Source organism: Oncorhynchus masou, chromosome 27 (genome assembly GCF_036934945.1).
Source record: "Oncorhynchus masou masou isolate Uvic2021 chromosome 27, UVic_Omas_1.1, whole genome shotgun sequence".
Taxonomy (NCBI): Eukaryota; Metazoa; Chordata; class Actinopteri; order Salmoniformes; family Salmonidae; genus Oncorhynchus; species Oncorhynchus masou.
This window is the reverse complement of record NC_088238.1, coordinates 42,451,982-42,474,689: the sequence shown is the minus strand read 5'-3', so window position 1 is coordinate 42,474,689 and position 22,708 is coordinate 42,451,982. Positions and strand designations below refer to the sequence as shown.

Below are 22,708 nucleotides of genomic sequence, written 5' to 3'. Positions count from 1 at the left end.
AATAGTCATGCAGAAAGCTGCCTGTAGCCCAAGCCAAGCAAGCTCCCTTATTCAGAGATGCCCTTTGGGGTGGTAGAGGGGAGGGGGAGACGGGGGAGAGAGGGAGGAGATAGGCCCCCCTCCTCATGGTCCATCAGCTCTCGTACCCCCATGAGAGACTGGTTTGGTCTGACCAGTCTCTCATCCCCTTCCACTATACACGTCCCTCTACCTCTCTACCTCCAATGCCCAATCTCTCATCTTTCCTTTCACTATGCTAACCTCTATCGCTTCTTCCAATGCTTTCAAAATAAGATATAATCAATTATCCCAAAAATAGAGCGAGAGAGAATGTAAAAGAATGCTAGCTTGCCACTACCTTGACCTGCTTTACTGCCCGCTACAAATCTCCCATCTTCCCTTGTAGCAGAATGTTAGCTTGCTACTGCCTCCACAATCCAAAAGGCTTTCAAAACTAGGCATCTAATCAATTGCTGAAAATGTTTATTTTTAATTTGCCATCCTGTAAAGGCTTATCAAAATCTGCCATCTGTTCTTTATCATTGAGCATCCAATAAACACGTGTAGGCATTACTATCTGTCTGTCATGTACAGTCAGCTATTTCTTCCAATATTCAAACTAGTGGGTCGTTTCTGTGCATTTTCATGAATATAAATCAACCAAGCCATTAACTCCTGTTTTAACAAAGCCATAGTAGTCGTCCCAAATGGCACCCTATTCCCTACATAGTGCATTACTTTTGACAAGACCCCTATCAGTTATGTGTACACTGATGTGAGTCGATGGATACACAGGATGACCTGTGGAATGTGAATGGGACCTTTGTCCCACTACATTAACATCATTGCGGTGTCCAAAATGGCACCCTGTTCCCTATATAGTGCACTTCTTCCCATGGGGTCCTGGTTAAAAGTAGTGTACTGTAAAGGGAGTAGGGTGCCATTTGGAATATAACCCATGAGAGTGACCCTGAATGGAGAGAGGGCAGTGGGAAAGCGATATGATTTGATACAGTGCAATGGGGTTTTATCACATAACATGATTCACTATTATTATGAGGTAAAAAAAAAGAAAAAAAAGAATGTTGGTACAAAACGATAGTACTATTAGACTATGGTCCTGATGGCTCTCAAATGCAATCAAAGCAAATTTGTGGCATAAAGTTCCTTGGCAGTGTAGCCATGGTTTTGGAATAACAAATATTTAATGTATGTCAGATGCTTTTCTTACATTGTAAAACCATTAAACATGTGACACATTTAAAACCTACATGTCAGCGTTTAAAACGTAGATTTGCTAATAAGTGTTTAAACAAGATTAAACATGATTGTCAGCTTTTTCCAGTCGGTTTCCAATCAGGAGAACACCTACAGTATATTGAGTATACCAAACATTAGGAACACCTTCCTAATATTGAGTTGCCCAATCATCATTTATTCAAAATACAATTCTAATTCAATCTGGAAATTTGAGTGACAGAATGGTGACAGCGGGTCTTGCTATGCTAAGCTACTGTAGCATCAGATGTAATTTTTTTCTGACCAAGGCCATGAACTACCAACGCATGACTCTGCTATCCCACGTTGGCGGAGAGTGGACTTTAAATGACACAAAGTGGACATTTGGAAAGACACAAAGCATCGTTTTCCCCGCAAATTTCACATTTGCAAGTTTAGTGAGCAATTACAGTAGGCGGCCTACAGGCATTTAGATACATCCATTGCAATTGGACATTGAAAGAGGAGTGGGGAGAAGTGGGGAGATGAGGACAAACCATATCTCTTTTTTTATCGTCGATAAGTGCTTGATTAAAAAAAAAACACTCTGAAAGATAGTTGCCCCCTGCAGCGATGTTCAAATACATTGTCAAAATTGACTTCTTAGAGAGCATTTCACACATCCAGTCCTCGCTCAATGACAGACCGATGGCATTGTATGATGATTGGTTACAGAAATGGCAACATTTGCAGCAACGACAAGTCAATCATTCCACAATTACCATTGAGTGTTTTGACTCTCCTAGAGGTCTGTGAGCTAGAAAAGCTGTTTGCGTTCATATGTTTGTACTACATTTTAGTAATTTAAGCAGAGGCACTTATCCAGAGCAACTCACAGCAGTGAGTGGATACATTTTTGTATTTATTTCCACAAACTGGTCCCCCATGGGAATCAAACCCACAACCCTGGCGTTGCAAGCACCATGCTTTACCAACGTGGCAATATAAAACATTGCCATGAGGTATGGGGGGACATTTCCCCTCCAAAATTCAGAACAGGCGATTCGTCCCCTCCAGTCATTTCTTTCAAATCTAAATTAAATATTATAGCATATGAACACATAAGCAATGGCAAAATGTGTAGAATTGCTGGAAATGAGCTTTACTGGTTGACGGTCAACTCCTCTTTCTCAATTTTCCAACTGAAATGGGGTGTGCCTTTCCTGGTTCATCTGCTGTATGTGTAATTCTGGTCATGTGCGCCGCGACCGACATAGATAGCTCGTTAACTAAGCTAGCCACTTGAAGCTAGCCAGTAACTCCCCCAGTATGTGTTGATGTCATTGCACAGTATTTGTTTTTGGACAGAAGCGGTAGAGATCGTTAAGAAATGGCACTCCTCCAGCCAAATATCTTATTCCTGCATTATATATTTTTTAAGCATTAAATTACCTTGTATGATAGGTGCATTGATCAGTTATACCATTTAAAGACCTTATTTTTTAAAATTTTGCCCAAAGATGATCTTTAACATAGCTGTCCAATGTTTCCAGCTTTGAAATAAGAAATATGGCCTATAATTAATGACAATATAAGTTAAATAGTTTTCCTTGGAATGGTGTTGTTGTACCCAAACAACAGTATGGTGTGGGCGTTGTCGTGGAAATTCATACTGAGCGAGATGTTATTTCTACAAACAATCATCTTCATTTAATATCGATTAATTATTCCAATAATGAGGTTGATCGACCCCACACCCTTGAGTGTTGGACCGAGTAACCTAACCTTTACACAAATACAGAGTACTAATTATAGTTGACACTAAAAATGCCTCATCATGGTTGGTTCCACCCCTCCCATGCAGACCAAGGAACATCATAAGCCACTCTGGGTTCATCCAGTCATTATCTGCACAGGGTTGTTGTCTTAACCCCACCCTGGCTTAGTTTCCCAGTTGCAAGAATGATTTTGAGACAATGAGGGATTGTTCTACTCCTAAACTATCTCTTGTGAAACACATTCTTGTATATGTAATGCAGTCTTTAACTCATTTGTCAGCTAAAGCCGTCTCTAGTGACCATACGCCCAGATTAGCTGCAGGGAAATAGTGGTATTTTGTTTTAGGTATTTTCTTAAAACTGCATCGTTGGTTAACAGCTTGTAGGTAAGCATTTCACTGGTTGTTGTAATACCTGTTGTATTAAGGCACATGTGACAAATACAATTTGATTTGATTTGAAAAACACGGACACTGGTAAGACAGAAATCTCTTACTATTAGTTAAGTATTAATGAACCATTATCAAATAAATCAAGTGAATACGTAATTTTTCCATCACAGCGTATATTCAAGCGAGAAGATTGCTGATTGGCCAGCTCATCCTCCTCAGAAGAATGACATTTAAACGGTCTGTTTGAGATACAAGTTTGAGGTGTTTGTATTATTTGTATTTATGCTTTGGCCACAAATATGAGTTTAGGATGAGTCAACAATATAAGGGGCAGGAGTTAACAGAATATGAACTTAACTGATATTTTCACTGGATAGTTACTTTTAAACTGCAAAAATGTTCCTCAGACTCATGGCAAAATGTGTTGAAATGCAGGAATTTAACTGTTTTTACCCCCCAATTTCTTTTTATTGAGGGGCCTTCCTGTTATCATTCCACTTATATTGTGTTGCCAAAATACCCCTCCAATACCCCCCAAGTGAGGAATAGGTCATGTCAAACTGTGAAGAATTGCAGGAAATGCATTTTAAAATGTAAAAAAAACAAATCTGGGGGAGGACCCCATGGACCCTCTACCATTCGTCCCTCCCAATATTTACACCTTAATTTCGCCCTTGGTATAAAAGCTTGACGCTTTTAAAGCCATAGACTATAACCCACTCATCTAGAATCATATTTTACCTGTCAACCGCAGAGCTATCTCTGGTGAGATTTCCTGCGGCAATACTTAGCTCCCCTGCCCTCCTAGCAACGAAATATAGGTCAACAATCTTCATAAAGACATATTTAGATTTTATGAAAGGCTGGCTAATGCCCACCGACAAATATCTACTTTTATTTCTGTGAAAACACATGGCAAAATGTGTGGTTGGCCTATCTAATAAAGATGAACGTACAGTAGCTCACAAATTTTAGGTCTATTATACGTGTCGGTAAATATTACTACAGTTCCTTGTTCGCTTCAAAACAGAGAAGCACAGCTGAATAAAATCTCAAAAGATGAATTGCAACAATTGAGTAATATTTAATAATTCACATTTTACAATAGAGTTTCTCAGTCGCTTTGGTGCATTTTTCACATCATCCCTATCATGTGCAAAATAACAAGTGCATTTCTCAGAACAATTTGTACAAACTGCAATATACAATAGATAGGTTTCTAAAGCTAGTCAGTCACTAAAAATCCTTAGTACATCTATTAAAAGTAAATATTCATGCCAATGATCATATCAGTGTCATCAGAATGATAAGTCATTGAGTCATTGTTCACTAACAAGGTCATCAAAATGTTTAGGCATGTTGTCAATGTAACTGTGTACTACCTGATGTAAACTGAGGCTACAGTTTGGATGACAGTTACTGTATTGAAAATGCACAAGCCTGCACTTCTATGACATAGCAATTTCAACAGTACTATTTACATATTACTGTATGTGGGTTATTGATTGAAAGAGACTGGACAACCCAAGGGGCACCAAGGAAAAAAACTAAATTAGAAAGAAACACAGGAAACCACCCCTAAGGCACAACTTTGCCCCCAGCACTGTTGTGCTGTCTCTACACATCCAGACGTTCCTGTCTGTCAGCCCACATATTCTCATTCACATCACACCGGATATTTTCCCTTCCAATGCAACGTGGAAAGAATCTTTTGGAATGCCTTATCCATCCTCTGCAGGCGTCTACTGTGATGTCCTCACATGCTGCATCCATTGCAGCCAGCAGGGTCATCTGTGTGTGTGGCTGTCGATCGTACACCTTCCACCTCCATGCTGAAAAGAACTCCTCAATTGGTTTAAGGAATGGTGAATTAGGTGGGAGGAATTCTATGAGCATCCTCGGGTGGGTCACAAACCATTGCCTTATGATGTTTGATCGATGGAAACTCACATTATCACAAATGACCACGTACTTTGGCAAATCCTCTCTAAACAGACCCCTCTCATCATCAGGGATGAGAGCCCTGTAGAGAGTCTAAAAAGTTGAGTAGATGCTGGGTGTTGTATGGCCCTATAAGGGGGATATGGGTTAGGACACCATGCTCCAAAATAGCAGCACACATGGTGATATTTCCTCCCCGTTGGCCTGGCAAATCCACAGTAGGTCTGTGACCGATGATATTCCGACCCCGCCTTCTGCATTTGGTCAGGATGAAGCCAGCCTCATCCACGTATACAAAGTTGTGAGAGGGTTCACTTGATTCCAACTACATTATGCGCTATATCCCAGAACACACAGTTGAATTTGTTTTGGTAAGGAAGTGTGACATAAAATGTACATATATTGCATGTTCCTTCCACAGCAATGGAAATGTGTGCAGTTTATGCTTACTGTACTATGTATCACTATAAAATGTTGCTGTAAAGTAGTGACAGATATATGTTTTACCTGTACATACTGGTACCGTAGCTCCTTAGCTCATGGTGCAAATAGCCTCCTGTTGAGGTGTGAAAAGGCGTCCTCTGCCACCGGTTTGAGGTAATCTTGCAGTCCTATGTGGGGAAAAATGCAGTGATGCATCGCACACTGTCACATAGACAAAAACTGTGCGAACACACATTTTACTGTAAAACATACAGGTGGGTGCATGTAAGGTGCAGTATGTATCTGTATAGAGTATATTCCTGTATGCTGTGAAATACAAGTGGACTACTGTAATATGAAGCATTGTAGGAAGTATACAGTATACTGCTTATATACAGTAACAGTGCACTGTACATTGGTGGACATACCTGTTCTCTCTTCGAAACGTTTGAACTATTGAGGACACGGTTGATCTCCCAATATTCGGCTGCACCCTTCGACCCGCCTCAGCCATTGTAAGGCCATGATTGACAACATGGTCTACAATAGTGGCCCTTATATAATCAGATATGCACCTATGTCCTCTTCTGCCTCTTCCTCTGTTTTGCCTTCCACCACACATCCTTGCTCCTCTTCTTCCTCCTCTTGGCTGTTGACCCTGTTCGTTTCCTGGTCCATCCATTATTGGAAAATTGCAACTCTGGGTTGTGGTATGTCTATATATGCTTGCCAATTGATTCTTCATGAGATGCACCTTTGAGCAATTTAGACAACTGGTTGAGTGTTGGTTGAACTATCACTTTACATTCCTTCATGAGTGAGGGTCAATTTCACCTGCACGATTCATCAATTCACGTTTTTGTACAAAAGGTCTAATAGAAATGTGTAAAACTATGCTTGACAGTTTATGACAAATAGTTCAACAATTTTGCATGTAAAGGCTTATGCAAGGAACTAATGCCTAGATGTTTTGAGGGGTAAGACTATTCAACAGAGAACCATCTACTATATTTTGGTCAACATGACATGAGCAATTGATAATATGGAAAAAAAGCTGACACTTGTACATTATCAATTGCAATTTGTTCAAAGGAATAAGAAATTGCTTTAATGATGTGCACAAGTGACTAGATGATTTTGAATTTGTACAAGTAGGATCAAGAATTGCACTTTTGATCTAAGAAATGCACCAAAGCGACTAAGAAAAACTGTAATGGGATTAGTTTTCCAAGTTTTTCTTCTATTTTTATCAATGTGCCTGTTTTCACAAAGCATCTCAGTGTAGGAGTGTTGATCTAGGATCAGTTTTATCTTTTAAATCTCAATGAATAAGATTGCATGGACAAGGTGGGACCTAATCCTAGATCAGCACTCCAACTCTGCAATACTGTGGATACGGGCCCTGGCCCACTATGACCCTGTATACATTAGCCCACTTCATATTTCACTTATGATGTCTCAATTAAACGTACTGGTGCGTGGACACATTTGAACTCATTTAATACAATTTATTATCAACATGTTGAACATCAGCATCTTGAAACACTCCATCTGCCGTCCACAGAAAGGGACACAAGATCTCTATCTTGTGGAGAAACTATGAACTCACATACTGTAAATCCAACCTTTTAACCTATAAGCAGTCTTATGGGTCATTCCGTGCAAAACTGGAACAAAAAAGACCACAACATTTTGGATCCTTCTGAAATGTAATGCATGAAAAAGTCCCTTTGGAGCAAGCGTGTTTGGTAAATGTTTGACATTTGTATGTAAAAGGATTGTCAAGGAATAATTCATTGAAGTTGGAATATGTGTGACATTTGTGAACGACTCATCTGTGATTTATTCTGTTTCTGTAGTTTGACTCTGTATTTGGTAACTGTAACATATCTCCTCATTAATGAATGATATTTTATATAAAAACATTTTTAAAATACACATGAAATTAAACATCCCGCCATTGGCCTATTCGCAAAGATTTCAAACAACTGATTATTTCCCTCTCATATCATCCCAGTCCATCCTTTGTCTCCATTCATCTCTACTCATCCCAACTGAAGATCAGTCTCCATTACATTGATAGTTACCGTTTCCTGCCACCATCTCCTCTATCTTCTTCATTAGCTCTGCTGTTTGAGAGTTGTTCTTCCTGCTGGCCAGAATATGGTATCTACCGCCACATTGTCCCACGAGCCACTGGAGGTCCCCATTCCTCAATATGTGCTGCTCCGCACTCTCCCCTAAAGCTTCCCCCCACGTGAACAGCACCATAGTGCGACGCCAAATATCTTCCCCGAGCACACTCATATGGTGTTCCACCGCTCTCCGATACTTCTGTGTGAATGACAGGTAGGCTGGTAGGACCAGGAGGATCGCGTGGGGACCTGGGTGGGACAGGGAAACACTATGGAAGATGTTCTGGAGCTGTGTAGGGTCTGTGGTGATGGAGGTGTTGCCGTCTGGTCCGTTACGCCACTTTAGCCCAAGTGGTTCTACCACACTGACCTGTCTTCCAGCGATTTGTCCCCGCCATGGCATCGAGATGGACTCAACTGGGTGTGAGGCCTCTCTGCCCAGGATTGTGTACCCTGCTGGGTGACGGGAGGACCAAGTCTCCCCTAACAGTACCAGCCTCAGCTCAGACCTTTGGATGCGTTTAGTGTTTTCTGCACTGGGGCCTGGACTTGGAGTTAACTTTACGTCTGAGTTAACGTTTACATCTTCAATTTCCTTATAATTATCCTCCTCATCCTCCTCTTCACCCATTCTCCCCCTCTTTTTACATTCTTCCAGCCATATCTCATCCTGGCTCCCTCTTTTTAACGGAAGACACTCCTTCCCTGTGTTCTGAAGATCCCCTTTCTGTTTGGGAGGCACTCTATTTCTCTCCTTGTCTCCCTCTTCTTCTATCCCCTCTTCCGTCTGTTCTTCCAGATTCTGTCTCGCCTCCTCTTTCTCTTCTGGCGCTGCCATTATTTCAAACTGACTGTTATTGTTTAAGATTGTAGACAAGGCACATTCCATCATCGTCTGATCTTCCCGGTCTGTGATGCTTCCACTCCTCTCTGGTTCTTTTCCCTGCAGTTCCCGTCCTTCTTTCTCCACCACTCCTACTTCCTGGTACATCATATGGGAATCCTCTATACCCTCTAGTGTCACATTATCACATCTTGTTGTCATGTCACATACATCTCCTCCATGTGTTTCATGGCTTGGTATCAATCCGTTGGGCTCTCTGATCTCCACGTCGTAATCTCTGCCATCCGGATCTTTTTCAAAATGGTTAACTTCTTGCTCCTTTTCCTTGGATCCATTACTCGTATTCCTCTGTTCATGCTCTCTCCTCTCTAGTTCTGTTTCAAGTCTTTCTAGACGCTGCTCCCAATTCCTCAACTCTTGCATTTTGTCTTCAAAACTTTCCTCTCTGTTCCTTAGCTCTTGTTGATGGTTTTCCACCTCCCCCTCCAGCTTTTCCATGTCTTGGCTCCTGTTGCTAATATGTTTCCCTTGAATTTCTAACTCTGTTCTCCAGTTCAGTAACTCTTGCTCTCCATTCTTCAAATGGCGTTCTCTGTTTTCAAGTCCTTGTTTGCTGTCTTTGATCTCTTTCTCTCTTTTTTCCAGAGCTTGTCTGTGCTTCTTTATTTCTTCTTCTCTATTCTCCAGGTGAAGCTCCCTTTTCTCAAGGTCTTGTTGTATATTTTCCAATTCTTCTTGTCTTTTGTCCAGGTCGTGCTGTCGGTTGTTCATATCCTCTTCCTGGTTTTCCAACCCTTGTTCTCCACATCTCAAATCATGTTCTCTGGCCCTCAGTTCTCTCTCTCTTTTTTCCAGATCCTCTCTCTGCTTCTGATGTTCTATCTTCCCACTCCCTTGTTCATTTTCCCTTTCATCCAGCTCTCGTTGACGGTTGTCCTGTTGTCGCTGCAGGTTTTCTAGATCCAGCTCTATTTTCTTAATATGTTCTTCCGAAGTCTTTAAATCATATTCCCTACTATCAAGTTGGTTCTTTCTGTTTTGCAGCTCTTTTTCTATTTTCTCCACGTCTTGCTCCTTGCTGCAGATGTTTTGTTCTTGGCTTTCAGACTCTTCTTCCTTTCTTTTCAAGCATTTTTCTCGGCTCCACAACTCCTGTTTCTGTTTTTCTTGTCCTTTCTGTCTTGTTTCTAGATCTTCCTCCCAGTTCTTTACTTCTCGTCTTCTACCTTCCAACTCTTCATCTCTTTTCACTAGCTCTTCCTTTCTTTTCACAAGCTCTTCCTCTCCTTTCACAAGCTCTTCCTCTCTTTTCACTAGCTCTCCCTCTCTTTTCTCAAGTTCTTCCTCTTTTTTCACAAGCTCTTCCTCTCCTTTCACTAGCTCTCCCTCTCTTTTCTCAAGTTCTTCCTCTCCTTTCACTAGCATTTTCTCTATATTCACTAGCTTTTCCTCTCCTTTCACTAGATGTTCCTGTCTTTTCACTAGCTTTTCCTCTTCTTTAACTTGCACTTCCTCTCTTTTGAATAGCTCTTCCTCTCTTTTCACTAGCTTTTCCTCTCCTTTCACTTGCTCTTCCTGTCTTTTCACTAGCCCTTCTTCTCCTTTTACTAACTCTTCCTTTCCTTTCACTAGCTCTTCCTTTCTTTTCACTAGCTTTTCCTCTCCTTTCACTAATTCTTCTTCTCTTTTAAATAGCTCTTCCTCTCTTTTCAATAGCTCTTCTTCTCCTTTCACTAGATGTTCCTCTCTTTTCACTAGATCTTCCTGTCTTTTCACTCGCTCTTCCTCTCCTTTCACTAATTCTTCTTCTCTTTTGAATCGCTCTTCCTCTCTTTTCACTAGCTCTTCCTCTCCTTTCACTAATTCTTCTTCTCTTTCGAATAGCTCATCCTTTCCTTTCACTAGCTCTTCCTCTCTTTTCATTAGCTCTTCCTCACCTTTGACTAATTCTTCTTCTCTTTTGAAGAGCTCTTCCTCTCCTTTCGCTAGATTTTCCTTTCTCTTCACTAGCGTTTCCTCTCCTTTTACTAGCACTTCATCTCGTTTGACTAGCTCTTCCTCTCTTTTCACTCGTTCTTCCTCTCCTTTCACTAGCCCTTCCTGTCTTTTCAGTAGCTCTTCCTCTCCTTTCATTAGCTCTTCCTCTCCTTTCACTAATTCTTCTTCTCTTTTGAATAGCTCTTCCTCTCCTTGCGCTAGATTTTCCTCTCCTTTCACTAGCACTTCCTCTCTTTTCACAAGCACTTCCTCTCTTTTAACTAGCACTTCTTCTCTTTTCAGTAGCACTTCCTCTCTTTTCACTAGCTCTTCCTCTCCTTTTACTAGCACTTCCTCTCTTTTCACTAGCACTTCCTCTCTTTTCACTAGCACTTCCTCTCTTTTCACTAGCACTTCCTCTCTTTTCACTAGCGCTTCTCCTCCTTTTACTAGCTCTTCCTCTTCTTTCACTAGCTCCTTCCCTCTTTTCACAAGCCCTTCCTCTCCTTTCACTAGCACTTCTTCTCTTTTCACTAGCTCTGCATCTTTTGTCTCAAGTTCACGTCCTCTGTTATCCAGCACTTCTTTACTTCTTGCTTGTTCTCGCTCCTGCTCATCATACACTCTCCCCCTTTTCTCAAGCTCTTGCTCCTTTTCCTCAGCCGTCTGTTTCAGCTCATTCTGCCTTTCTCTCAGATTCTTCTCATAGCACCCTCTTATCTCCTCCACCTGTTTCTCTCTCACCTCCTCCCCTTCTTTCATATTCTCCAGCTCCTTCTGCCTCTCGTCGTTTGTCTGTTTCAACGCAGCAACCTCCAGGTTCCGCTCTTCCATAACATGGTGGATTTCCCCGTCTTTGTTTTTTAACCGCTCTTCATATCCACAGAGCAGCTCTCTGATGTCAGCCTCTCTGCTCTCCCTCTTGGTCCTCTGAACCCCCTGGTCCTCCTCGTACTCCTGACACTTCTTCCTGAGGTTGTCCATCTCTTTCTTCAATTTCACGTTCAGCTCCTGCAGTACCTCAACCTTCCCCTGGCTGTCCCTTAAGCATTCTGTCATGCCTGAAATGTTCCTTCTACTTTCTTCCTCCCTTTTCTGCAGTTGGCTGACAGCACTTTCGTGGTCTTCTAACATCAACCTCATCTCCTCTTCCTTGGTCTTGATTTCCTTTTCATATTCCTGTATCATGTTCATCCTTTCCTTCTCCATCGTGGCAGTTAAGTTTTCCAGTTCTGTTTTTGTTTGTTTAATGGTTTGCCTTAAACAGGCGAGTTCTCTCTTATTTTCCCCGTCCTTTTGTATTAAGTTGTTGAGCTCCACTTCTTTCCCTCGTAACGTGTCCATTGCCTCGGCATCTCTCCTACTTTTGTCCTCTGTGTGTTGCCGTTGCATTGCCACCAGCTCAGACTCCTTCTGTTCATTGTTTTCTTTCAGCCACTCAATTTCCTTTACGTTGTCAACGGTTCTCGCTCTCACTTCCACAATCTCTTTTTCTTTCTCTGTCACCAATTGCTGTGTATCAGTTATTTCTTTATTTTTCTTTTCAATGATTTCTTTCAGCTTGCTCATCTCTTTCTTTTCCCTTTCATCTCTCTTTCTTTGCTCATCCCTCCTTTCTGTTTCCCTTGTCTCAGATAGCAGTCTCACTCCTTCCATCTCTTCCTCTTTTTCATGCAGTTTTCTCTCCATCTCTTCCTCTTTTTCATGCAGTTTTCTCTGCATCTCTTCCTCATACTGTAAAAGTCTCTCCTCGTACAACTGTTTTGACTCATATATCTGGTTCTGTGACGATTTTCCTCTTCCTATCCATTCCTCTTTTTCTTTTTCTTCCAGGGCTATCCTGTCTTTCAAATCCTCTGCTTCCCTTCTCCATTCCTGATGCTTTCCTCTAAACTCTTCCTCCCTCTCTTTTTTATCTTGTTCTTTCTCCTCGATGACACGCTCAAGGTCGAGCAGTTTCACTTGCTGCTCATCAACTCGCTCTTTCAGCTCTTCAATCTCTCTCTCTCTCTCCTCTAGCTTGATGACTATCTCCTCTCGCTCCCTGCTTCTCTGATTGAGCGCAGCGATGAATCTGTAGTTTTCCGCGCCCAGATCCTGAATCTCTCTCTCCTTATCCTCCGTCAGCCACCGAATCCTCTCCTCTAGTTCTCCCATTTCGTTCTTCCTCCCATCACTCCTTTTCTCCTCCTCCTCCTCCCCTCCATCCTCCTCTTTTTCCACGCCTGACTTCCCCGGAGATTTAACTTTCTTCTTCCGATCGAAAAACCAGCGGATGCTTTTGACCTCCCTCTCCCTCATCCTCTTGAGCTCCATCTCCTGACGCTGCATCTTGTCACCAACCTCTTTGAGACGCTGGTTGAATTTCTCGTTCCTCTGTCTGGTGAGGTCGCTGACCTCCTGCACTAGCGACGAGAAGGCCTCGCACCTGTTCCCGGCCACCATCTTCTCTACCTTCTCCAGCAGGCCTGACACCTGAGCGGCGTCCCCACGCCCATTCACATTACTGATGACGTGGTACCTGTCAAGTCAAGTTTTTACTTGTAAGTGCATTGTCACAATGTCTCAATATGCCTTACAGAGGAAGATTACGAATTAAACATAGGAACAAGAAACAACAACAACCAAAACAGAGAGATAAGAACAGCAGACATACCTGCTCCCACACTTCTCCACCAGCCACTTAAGGTCCCTCCCTCCACTTTGGATGTGCTGCTCAATGCCCACCCCCTCCCTCAGCTGGTCCCCATGGGTGAACAGGAGGACAGCATGCCTCCAGACCTCTTCCCCCAGGAGCTCCAGATGTTCTCTTACAGGTGTGGAACTGACCAGGGTGTCCACCCTCAGGGTGAGGAGCACAGCGTGGGGTCCCGGGGGACACAGGGACACGCTACCCCACACCATCTCCCGCTTTACCCTCTCTGGGGTGGGGCCTGCTACTCCACCTTCCCAACCGGGGGTGTCCACTACGGTGACCAGCCTCATGGCTACCTAAAAATGGCAAAATAAAATATACATTACTGTTGCACTTGTCTCACAACACACTGACTCGCTTTTGTATTTTATTACGAGGACTGATTATGCTGATAGTGGATTTCTGAAGGTAACTGTATGATATGTGGTTGTTTTTACCCATACCATAGTTGAAAACACTGACTGTTAGTCACTCTGAACATAGCGTTTAATAATGACTACAATGTAAATGTAAAAACGACCTCTGCCTGGCACCGGGCGCACTCCTCCGTCACTCTCCCTGTCTGGAAGAACCCTGCTCCTTCTCCACCTCCACCCAGTATGGTGTTCCCAGCCGAGCTCTTCCCTGTCTCTCTCTCTCCCAGGAGGACCAGTCTCAGCTCTGGGAGACGACGAGTACCCTTGGAGAATGGTTGTTTCCCATCCCAATCAGAGCCCTGGGATCCAGCGTCAGCTGTCAGGGAGAGGGGGCACAAGATTTCAGGGTTGGAATATTTAGTGGTTATCAGAGTGTACTGTATGTCACATCTGTTTAGGTACTCCTATTCGTTTAAACTTATGTATTTTCCATAAGGATAGTAACATGACATAGATTGAAAAACATGATCAGAGGTTTTGAATTTAAGACGACAACGTATTTATCACACATCATTTTCGCTTTATGTTTTTTGATACAGTGTTACGCTGGTGAGGAAATATTCGAACTCAGAGAAGATAATCAAATGGGTCATACTAAATAAACACAGCAAAAATAGAAACGTCCCTTTTTCAGGGCCCTGTCTTTCAAAGATAATTCATAAAAATCCAAATAACTTCACAGATTTTCATTGTAAAGGGTTTAAACTCTGTTTCCCATGTTTGTTCAATGAACCATAAACAATTAATGAACATGCACCTGTGGAATGGTCGTTAAGACACTAACAGCTTACAGATGGTAGGCAATTAAGGTCACAGTTATGAAAACTTAGGACACTAAAAAGGCCTTTCTACTGACTCTGAAAAACGCCAAAAGAAAGATGCCCAGGGTCCCTGCTGATCTGCATGAATGTGCCTTAGGCATGCTGCAAGGAGGCATGAGGACTGCGGGCATGGTTTGTCGTCCTCTCGTTTACTTTTTGTATTTTTCATCTTTTTGTAAATATTTCAATTTATTTTCAATCTTTTCCATTTTTTTATTAAATATAACTTCTGGTAACCCGCCTCACCCAATGTGACAGGGATCCGCTATTGTTTAGACCAGAACCTCCATCCGAAGCTAGCCATCAGAAGCTAACCAGCTAATTAGCTACTAGCATTTAGTCATTGTTAGCCATTGCTAGCGGCCTTTACCTTCTGCACAGACACCAGACGTTTTTCTTCTTTCCCTTCTGCACAGACACCAGCCAGTATCAGACTGTTTTCTCCACTACAATGCCGGATTCCTGCCGTAAACCCTGGACCATTACTCCTGATCATCACAGCTAGCTAGCTGCCACCGAGTGACCCAGCCCTGAAGCTAGCCCTGAGCCAGGCCCACCTCCCGGCCTACTCTGTGATCACTCGGCTACTCAGCCGATGCCTCCCGGACTCTACCCCAACACGGCTAGAATCCACTACTCCACCGGATCCTTGCCGTAAGCTCTGGACCTTTGCATCGGATCATCGCTGCTAGCTAGCTGTTACCGAGTGGCTATAGTGACTAACGTCCCTGCCCCGAAGCTAGCACCAGTTAGCCGCGAGCCATAGCTGATGCCTGATGGACTGTTCATTAATCATGGTACTCCATTTTGTTTATTTTTTGTTTATCTGTCGGCCCCAGCCTAGAACTCAGTCCCTGTGTGTAGTTAACCGACCCTTTCTGCCCATTCATCACCATTTTACCTGTTGTTGTTGTCTTAGCTGATTAGCTGTTGTTGTCTTAGCGAGCTCTCCCAATCAACACCTGTGATTGCTTTATGCCTCGCTTTATGTCTCTCTCAAATGTCAATATGCCTTGTACACTGTTGTTTAGGATAGTTATCATTGTTTTAGTTTACTGCAGAGCCCCGAGTCCCACTCAACATGCCTCAGATACCTCCTTCGTCCCACCTCCCACACGTGGTGACCTCACCCAGCATAACTAGCCAGTCCAGAGATGCAACCTCTCTTGCAACCTCTATCACTCGGTGCCTGGGTTTACCTCCACTGTACCCGCACCCCACCATACCCCTGTCTGTACATTATGCCCTGAATTTATTCTACCACGCCCAGAAATCTGCTCCTTTTATTCTCTGTCCCCAACTCACTAGACAACCAGTTTTGATAGACTTTAGCCATACCCTCATCCTACTCCCCTGTTCCTCGGGTGATGTGGATGTTAACCCAGGGCCTGCGTGTCCCCAGGCACTCTCATTTGTTGACTTCTGTAACCGAAAAAGCCTTAGCTTCATGCATGTTAACATCAGAAGCCTCCTCCCTAAGTTTGTTTTACTCACTGCTTTAGCACACTCCGCCAACCCTGATGTCCTAGCCATGTCTGAATCCTGGTTTAGGAAGGCCTCCAAGAATTCTGAGATTTCCATACCCAACTACAACATTTTCCATCAAGATAGAACTGCCAAAGGAGAGGAGTTGCAATCTACTCCAGAGATCTGTCATACTTTCCAGGTCTATGACCAAACAGTTTGAGCTTCTAATTAAAAAAATGAATCTCTCCTCAGCTCCCAGCTGTGCCCTGGACACCATATGTGAATTGATTTCCCCCCATCTATTTTCAGAGTTTGTTCGGTTAGGTGACCAAAACTGGGATATGTTTAACACCCCGGCAGTCCTACAATCTAAGTTAGATTCCCTCAAACTCACACAAATTATCAAGGAACCTCTATCATCCGCTATCATCCAGAAGTCGAAGTCAGTACAGGTGCATCAAAGCAGGGACCGAGAGACTGAAAAACAGATTCTATCTCAAGGCCATCAGACTGTTAAACAGACATCACTAACATTGAGTGGCTGCTGCCAACATACTGACTCAACTCCAGCCACTTTAATAATGGAAAAATTGATTTAAAAATGTATCACTAGCCACTTTATACAATGCCACTTTATATAATGTCTACATACCCTACAGTACTCATCTCATATGTATATACTGTACTCTATACCATCTGCCGCATCTTGCCATCTTGATGTAATGTATCACTAGCCACTTTTAACAATGCCACTTTTCTATGTTTACATACCCTACATTACTAATCTCATATGTATATACTGTACTCTATATCACCCACTGCATCTTGCCTATGCCGTTCTATACCATCACTCATTCACATATTTTTTTATGTACATATTCTTACACTTGTGTGTATGAGGTAGTTGTTTTGAAATTGTTAGGTTAGATTACTCGTTGGATATTACTGCATTGTCGGAACTAGAAGCACAAGCATTTCGCTACACTCACATTAACATCTGCTAACCATGTGTATGTGACAGATCAAATTTGGTTTGATTTAATTTGATTTGACTAGCATCGAATAGTTCCCGCGATATGCAACTTTTCAGGGAAGTCAAGAACTAATACACTCAGTCAGTCAGAAAAGCAAAGGCTAGCTTTTTAAAACAGAAATCTGCATCCTGTAGCTCTAACTCCAAAATGTTTTGGGACACTGTAAAGTCCATGGAGAATAAGAGCACCTCCTCCCAGCTGCCCACTGCCCTGAGGCTAGGTAACACTGTCACCACCGATAAATCCACGATAATTGAGAATTTCAATAAGCATTTCTCTACGGCTGGCCATGCTTTCCTCCTGGTTACCCCAACCCCGGGCCAACAGCTCCGCACCCCCTGAGGCTACTTGCCCAAGCCTCCCCATCTTCTCCTTCACCCAAATCCAGATAGCAGATGTTCTGAAAGAGCTGCAAAACCTGGACTCGTACAAATCAGCTGGGCTAGACAATCTGGACCCTCTCTTTCTAAAATTATCCACCGGCATTGTTGCAACCCCTATTGCCAGTCTGTTCAACCTCTCTTTTGTATTGTCTGAGATCCATAAAGATTGTAAATCTGCCGTGGTCATCCCCTTCTTCAAAGGGGGTGACACTCTAGACCCAAACTGTTATAGACCTATATCTATTCTGCCCTGCCTTTCTAAAGTCTTCGAAAGCCAAGTTAATAAACATATCACTGACCATTTCGAATCCCACTGTACCTTCTCCGATGTGCAATCCGGTTTTCGAGCTGGTCACTGGTGCACCTCAGCCACGCTCAAGGTACTAATCGATATCATAACCACCATCGATAAAAGACAGTACTGTGCCGCTGTCTTCATCAACCTGGCCAAGGCGTTCGACTCTGTCAATCACCGTATTCTTATTGGCAGACTCAACAGCCTTGGTTTCTCAAATGACTTGCCTTGCCAGGTTCACCAACTACTTCTCAGACAGAGTTTGGCAGTCTCTATGGGGGTACTACAGGGTTCAATTCTCGGGCCGACTCTTTTTTCTGAAAATATCAACGATGACGCTCTTGATGAGGGTGATTCCCTGATCCACCTCTACCCAGATGACACCATTCTGTAAACATCTGGCCCTTCTTTGTACACTGTGTTAACTAACCTCCAAACAAGGTTCAGTTCCATACAACACTCCTTCCGTGGCCTCCAACTGCTCTTAAATGCTAGTAAAACAAAATGCATGCTTTTCAACCGTTTGCTGTCCGCACCCGCCCACCTGACTAGCATCACTACTCTGGACGGTTCTGACTTAGAATATGTGGACAGTTACAAATACCTAGGTGTCTGGCTAGACTGCAAACTCTCCTCCAACATCTCCAATCCAAAATTAAATCTAGAATCGGCTTCCTATTTTGCAACAAAGCCTCCTTCACTCATGCTGCCAAACATACCCTCGTAAAACTGACTATCCTACTGATCCTCGACTTTGGCGATGTCACTTACAAAATAGCTTCCAATACTCTACTCAGCAAACTGAATGCAGTCTATCACAGTGCCATCCATTTTGTCACCAAAGCCCCTTATACCACCCAACACTGCGACCTGTATGCTCTAGTCGGCTGGCCCTTGCTACATATTCATCGCCAGAGCCACTGGCTCCTGGTCATCTATAAGTCTATGCTAGGTAAAGCTCTGCCTTATCTCAGCTCACTGGTCACGATAACAACACCCACCCATAGCACGCGCTCCAGAAGGTATATCTCACTGGTCATCCCCAAAGCCAACACCTCCTTTGGCTGCCTTTCCTTCCAATTCTCTGCTGCCAATGACTGGAATGAATTGCAAAAATTGCAGAAGCTGGAGACTTATATAATCCCTCACGAACTTTAAACATCAGCTATCTGAGCAGCTAACCGATCGCTGCAGTTGTACATAGCCTATCTGTAAATAGCCCACCCAATCTACCTACCTCATCCCCATATTGTTTTTATTTACTTTTCTGCTCTTTTGCACACCAGTATTTCTTCTTGCACATTACCATCTGCTCATCTATCACTCCAGTGTTCATTTGCTAAATTATAATTACTCCGCTACTATGGCCTATTTATTGCCTTACCTCCTCACGCCATTTTCACACACTGTATATAGACATTCTTTTTTTCTATTGTGTTATTGACTGTACACTTGTTTATTCCATGTGTAACTTTGTGCTGTTGTTTGTGTCGCACTGCTTTGCTATATCTTGGCCAGGTCCCAGTTGTAAATGAGAACTTGCTCCCAACTAGCTTATCTGGTTAAATAAAGGTGAAAAAAAAATATATTTTTTAAATGTGGCCAGGGAAATAAATTGCAATGTCCATACTGTGAGACACCTAAGACTGCGCTACAGGGAGACCGGACAGCTGATCATCCTCGCAGTGGCAGACCACATGTAACAACAACTGCACAGGATCGGACATCACACCTGCAGGACAGGTACAGGATGGCAACAACAACTGCCCGAGTTACACCAGGAACGCACAATCCCTCCATCAGTGCTCAGACTGTCCGCAATATGCTGAGAGAGGCTGGACTGAGGGCTTGTGGGCCTGTTGTAAGGCAGGTCCTCACCAGACATCACCGGCAAGAACATCGCCTATGGGCACAAACCCACTGTTGCTGGACCAGACAAGACTGACAAAAAGTGCTCTTCACTGACGAGTCGTGGTTTTGTCTCACCAGGGGTGATGGTCGGTTTCGTGTTTATTGTCAAAGGAATGAGCGTTACACCGGGGCCTGTACTATGGAGCGGGATCGATTTGGAGGTGAAGCATCCGTCATGGTCTGGGGCGGTGTGTCACAGCACCATTGGACTGAGCTTGTGGTCATTGCAGGCAATCTCAACGCTGTGCCTTACAGGGAAGACATCCTCCTTCCCCATATGGTACCCTTCCTGCAGGCTCATCCTGACATGACCCTCCAGCATGACAATGCCAACAGCCATACTGCTCATTCTGTGCATGATTTCCTGCAAGACAGGAATGTCAGTGTTCCGCCATGGCCAGCGAAGAGCCCGGATCTCAATCCCATTGAGCACGTCTGGGACCTGTTGGATCGGAGGGTGAGCGCTATGGCCATGCTCCCAGAAATGTCTGGGAACTTGAAGGTGCCTTGGTGGAAGAGTGGGGTAACATCTCACAGCAAGAACTGGCAAATCTGGTGCAGTCCATGAGGAGGAGATGCACTGCAGTTCTTAATGTAGCTGGTGGCCACACCAGATACTGACTGTTACTTTTTGTTCAGGGACACATTATTCCATTTCTGTTTGTCACATGTCTGTGGAACCTGTTCAGTTTATGTCTCAGTTGTTGAATCCTGTTATGTTCATACAAATATTTACACGTCAAGTTTGCTGAAAATAAACGCAGTTGACAGTGAGACGACGTATCTTTCTTTATTGAGTTTACATAGACACTTTTAAGGAACTCACTCATAAGCACAGCTCGGATGGTACCCCTCTGAGTCTGGGCCTCCATCTGTCTCTGCCTCTTCCTCCGTTCCCTCGCTCTCCTCCTCCCGTCTGCCTCCAACCTCAGGAGGGCAGGATCTGCCCCAAAATGTCCTCCCTTGTTCTCCACCATCTCCACCATCTTCCTCAGTAGCTCCCTTACCTGAGTTCCATCTCCCCGGCTCCTATTGTCCAGGACATGGTACCTGGAAGACAACAAAACAGAAATAAAAACCTTATTCTTGTTCTTGCCTGTCTTGCACTCAGATAGCTTTTTTTTCACGTAGACAATTTTACTTGGGATATATGTTGTGATATGTGGATGTTTTGCCTAGAGTACCTTCCTTAGCTTAATACACTGATGATCAATCAATCAATCAAATATATTGATAAAGCCCTTTTTGCATCAGCACTTGTGACAAAGTGCTTATACGGAAACCCAGCCTAAAACCTCAAACAGCAAGCAATGCAGATGTAGAAGCATGGTGGCTAAGAAAAACTCCCTAGAAAGGTAGGAACCTAGGAAGAAACCTAGAGAGGAACCAGGGTCTGAGGGGTGGCCAGTCATCTTCTGTCTGTGCCGGGTGGAGATTATAAGAGTACATAGCCATTAAGGCCAGATCGTTCTTCAAGCTGTTCAAACGTTCATAGATTTCAGCAGGGTCAAATAATAATCACAGTGGTTATAGAGGGTGCAAAATGTCAGCACCTCAGGAATAAATGGCATTTGGCTTTTCATAGTCGATAAGAGCGTCTGCTAAACTAAATTACTTGTATGTTAAAGTCCATTGCAGATTAAATGTGGTAATAAAAAGTGAATGTACACTCCTCCAAGATGACAATATCATCCAAAAAATGATAATATTTTAATTTCATACCTGTTCCCACACCTCCGTAGCAGCTGCTGGAAGGCAGCCCCACCCGTCAGGATCCTCTGCTCCATGGGCACCACACCCAGCTCGTCCCCCCTGGTGAACAGCAACATGGTATGGTCCAACACCCCTTCCCCCAGAGACTCCAGGTGCTCCTCTATTTGCTTCCTGTAGGACTCGGTTACCGAGGCGCAGGAACGTATCACTAGCAGGATAACGTGAGGTCCGGGGGAGCACAGGGACATGCTGCGCAACGTCTCTCTCCGGACCCAGTCGGGGGTGCTGTTGAGCGGGTAGTACCATTCCCAGCCAGGGGTGTCTACCACGGTGACTCGTCTCCTGGTTAGATCAGCTCGCTTTTTCGAGCACTCCTCGGTTGGTCTGCCGCTCTCAAACCCCCCTATTCCTCCCAAGATGGTATTGGCTGCAGAGCTCTTCCCTGTTCCTTTCCTTCCCAGCAGGACTAGCCTAAGTTCTGGAAGAGGGGGAGCACTAGTTGAGGGGTTCACCTCTCTCTGCATAACACCTTGCATACTCTCATCTGTAAAGAAAGAGAGAGAATTGTATTCTACTTCCATAGTGTGACCATAAATTGAGTGACAGAATGCAGAACTGTGCCTGCTGTGACATCAGTTATTTAGACATTTACTGATGACTTTTCAAATATTTATGTTTTTTTTAGCACCTAAATCAAACAGATTCAAGCTCTAGTCAAAGTAATCATGTACCATCTACAGTAGTTTCATAAAGAACTTACCACCACCAGTTGAGACCGAAAAGGGAGGGTACCCTTCGCCCTTTGACTCCATCTCTTTTCTTTCTTTCTTTCTTTCTTTCTCTCTCTCTCTTCTTCCTCTCTTTCCTCTTGCTCTTTTCTTTGGTTGCAGCCTCTCTTTTATAGGAAGGCTTTATTCATGAGTAAAGAGCTACTCCTTCAGTCTCGAACAACAATGCAGAGTCATAATCATTTTCTAAAGGCATCACACAGAGCCGGTTGAATGACAATGTACAAAACACAGAACATAGCGGAACACAGAATGTGGAACTTTCAAGTCACATGACCCACCTGTGGTTTTTTTGAAGCACGCTCATTCTACAACACAGGAAGTAGAGAGCAGGGGATGTTTGCCTTCTTGTGAAGTCAGACCACATTTAGAGCTGGGTGGCGAGATAGAGAAACAGTGCTTTGTGGTAAGTGATGCTGTGCTCCTCTGTAGCTCACACTGCCCTGTATTAGCATTTTGGTTTAATTGTACCCTCTA

At 43.4% G+C, this 22,708-nt stretch overlaps 1 protein-coding gene across 1 annotated transcript; it reads right to left on the bottom strand.

The window, feature by feature from the left end:
- Positions 1-7,245: 7,245 nt before the first annotated feature.
- si:dkey-185m8.2 (trichohyalin) lies at positions 7,246-22,466 on the bottom strand. The gene is made up of 6 exons (XM_064940326.1): positions 22,204-22,466; positions 21,453-21,987; positions 20,557-20,780; positions 13,924-14,135; positions 13,365-13,699; positions 7,246-13,229 (listed from the first exon to the last, which is right to left on the bottom strand). The coding sequence occupies exons 1-6, from the start codon at positions 22,253-22,255 to the stop codon at positions 7,814-7,816; spliced, it is 6,774 nt and encodes a 2,257-aa protein (XP_064796398.1). The 5' UTR covers positions 22,256-22,466; the 3' UTR covers positions 7,246-7,813.
- Positions 22,467-22,708: the final 242 nt, after the last annotated feature.

Coding starts and splice junctions, on each gene's coding strand:
- si:dkey-185m8.2 (XM_064940326.1), bottom strand. CDS start 22,255: ATGGAGTCAAAGGGCGAAGGGTACCCTCCCTTTTCGGTCTCAACTGGT. Junction 21,988..22,203: donor TTCGGTCTCAACTGGTGGTG/GTAAGTTCTTTA, acceptor CTTTCTTTACAG/ATGAGAGTATGCAAGGTGTT. Junction 14,136..20,556: donor CATCCGAGCTGTGCTTATGA/GTGAGTTCCTTA, acceptor TCTCCCTGACAG/CTGACGCTGGATCCCAGGGC.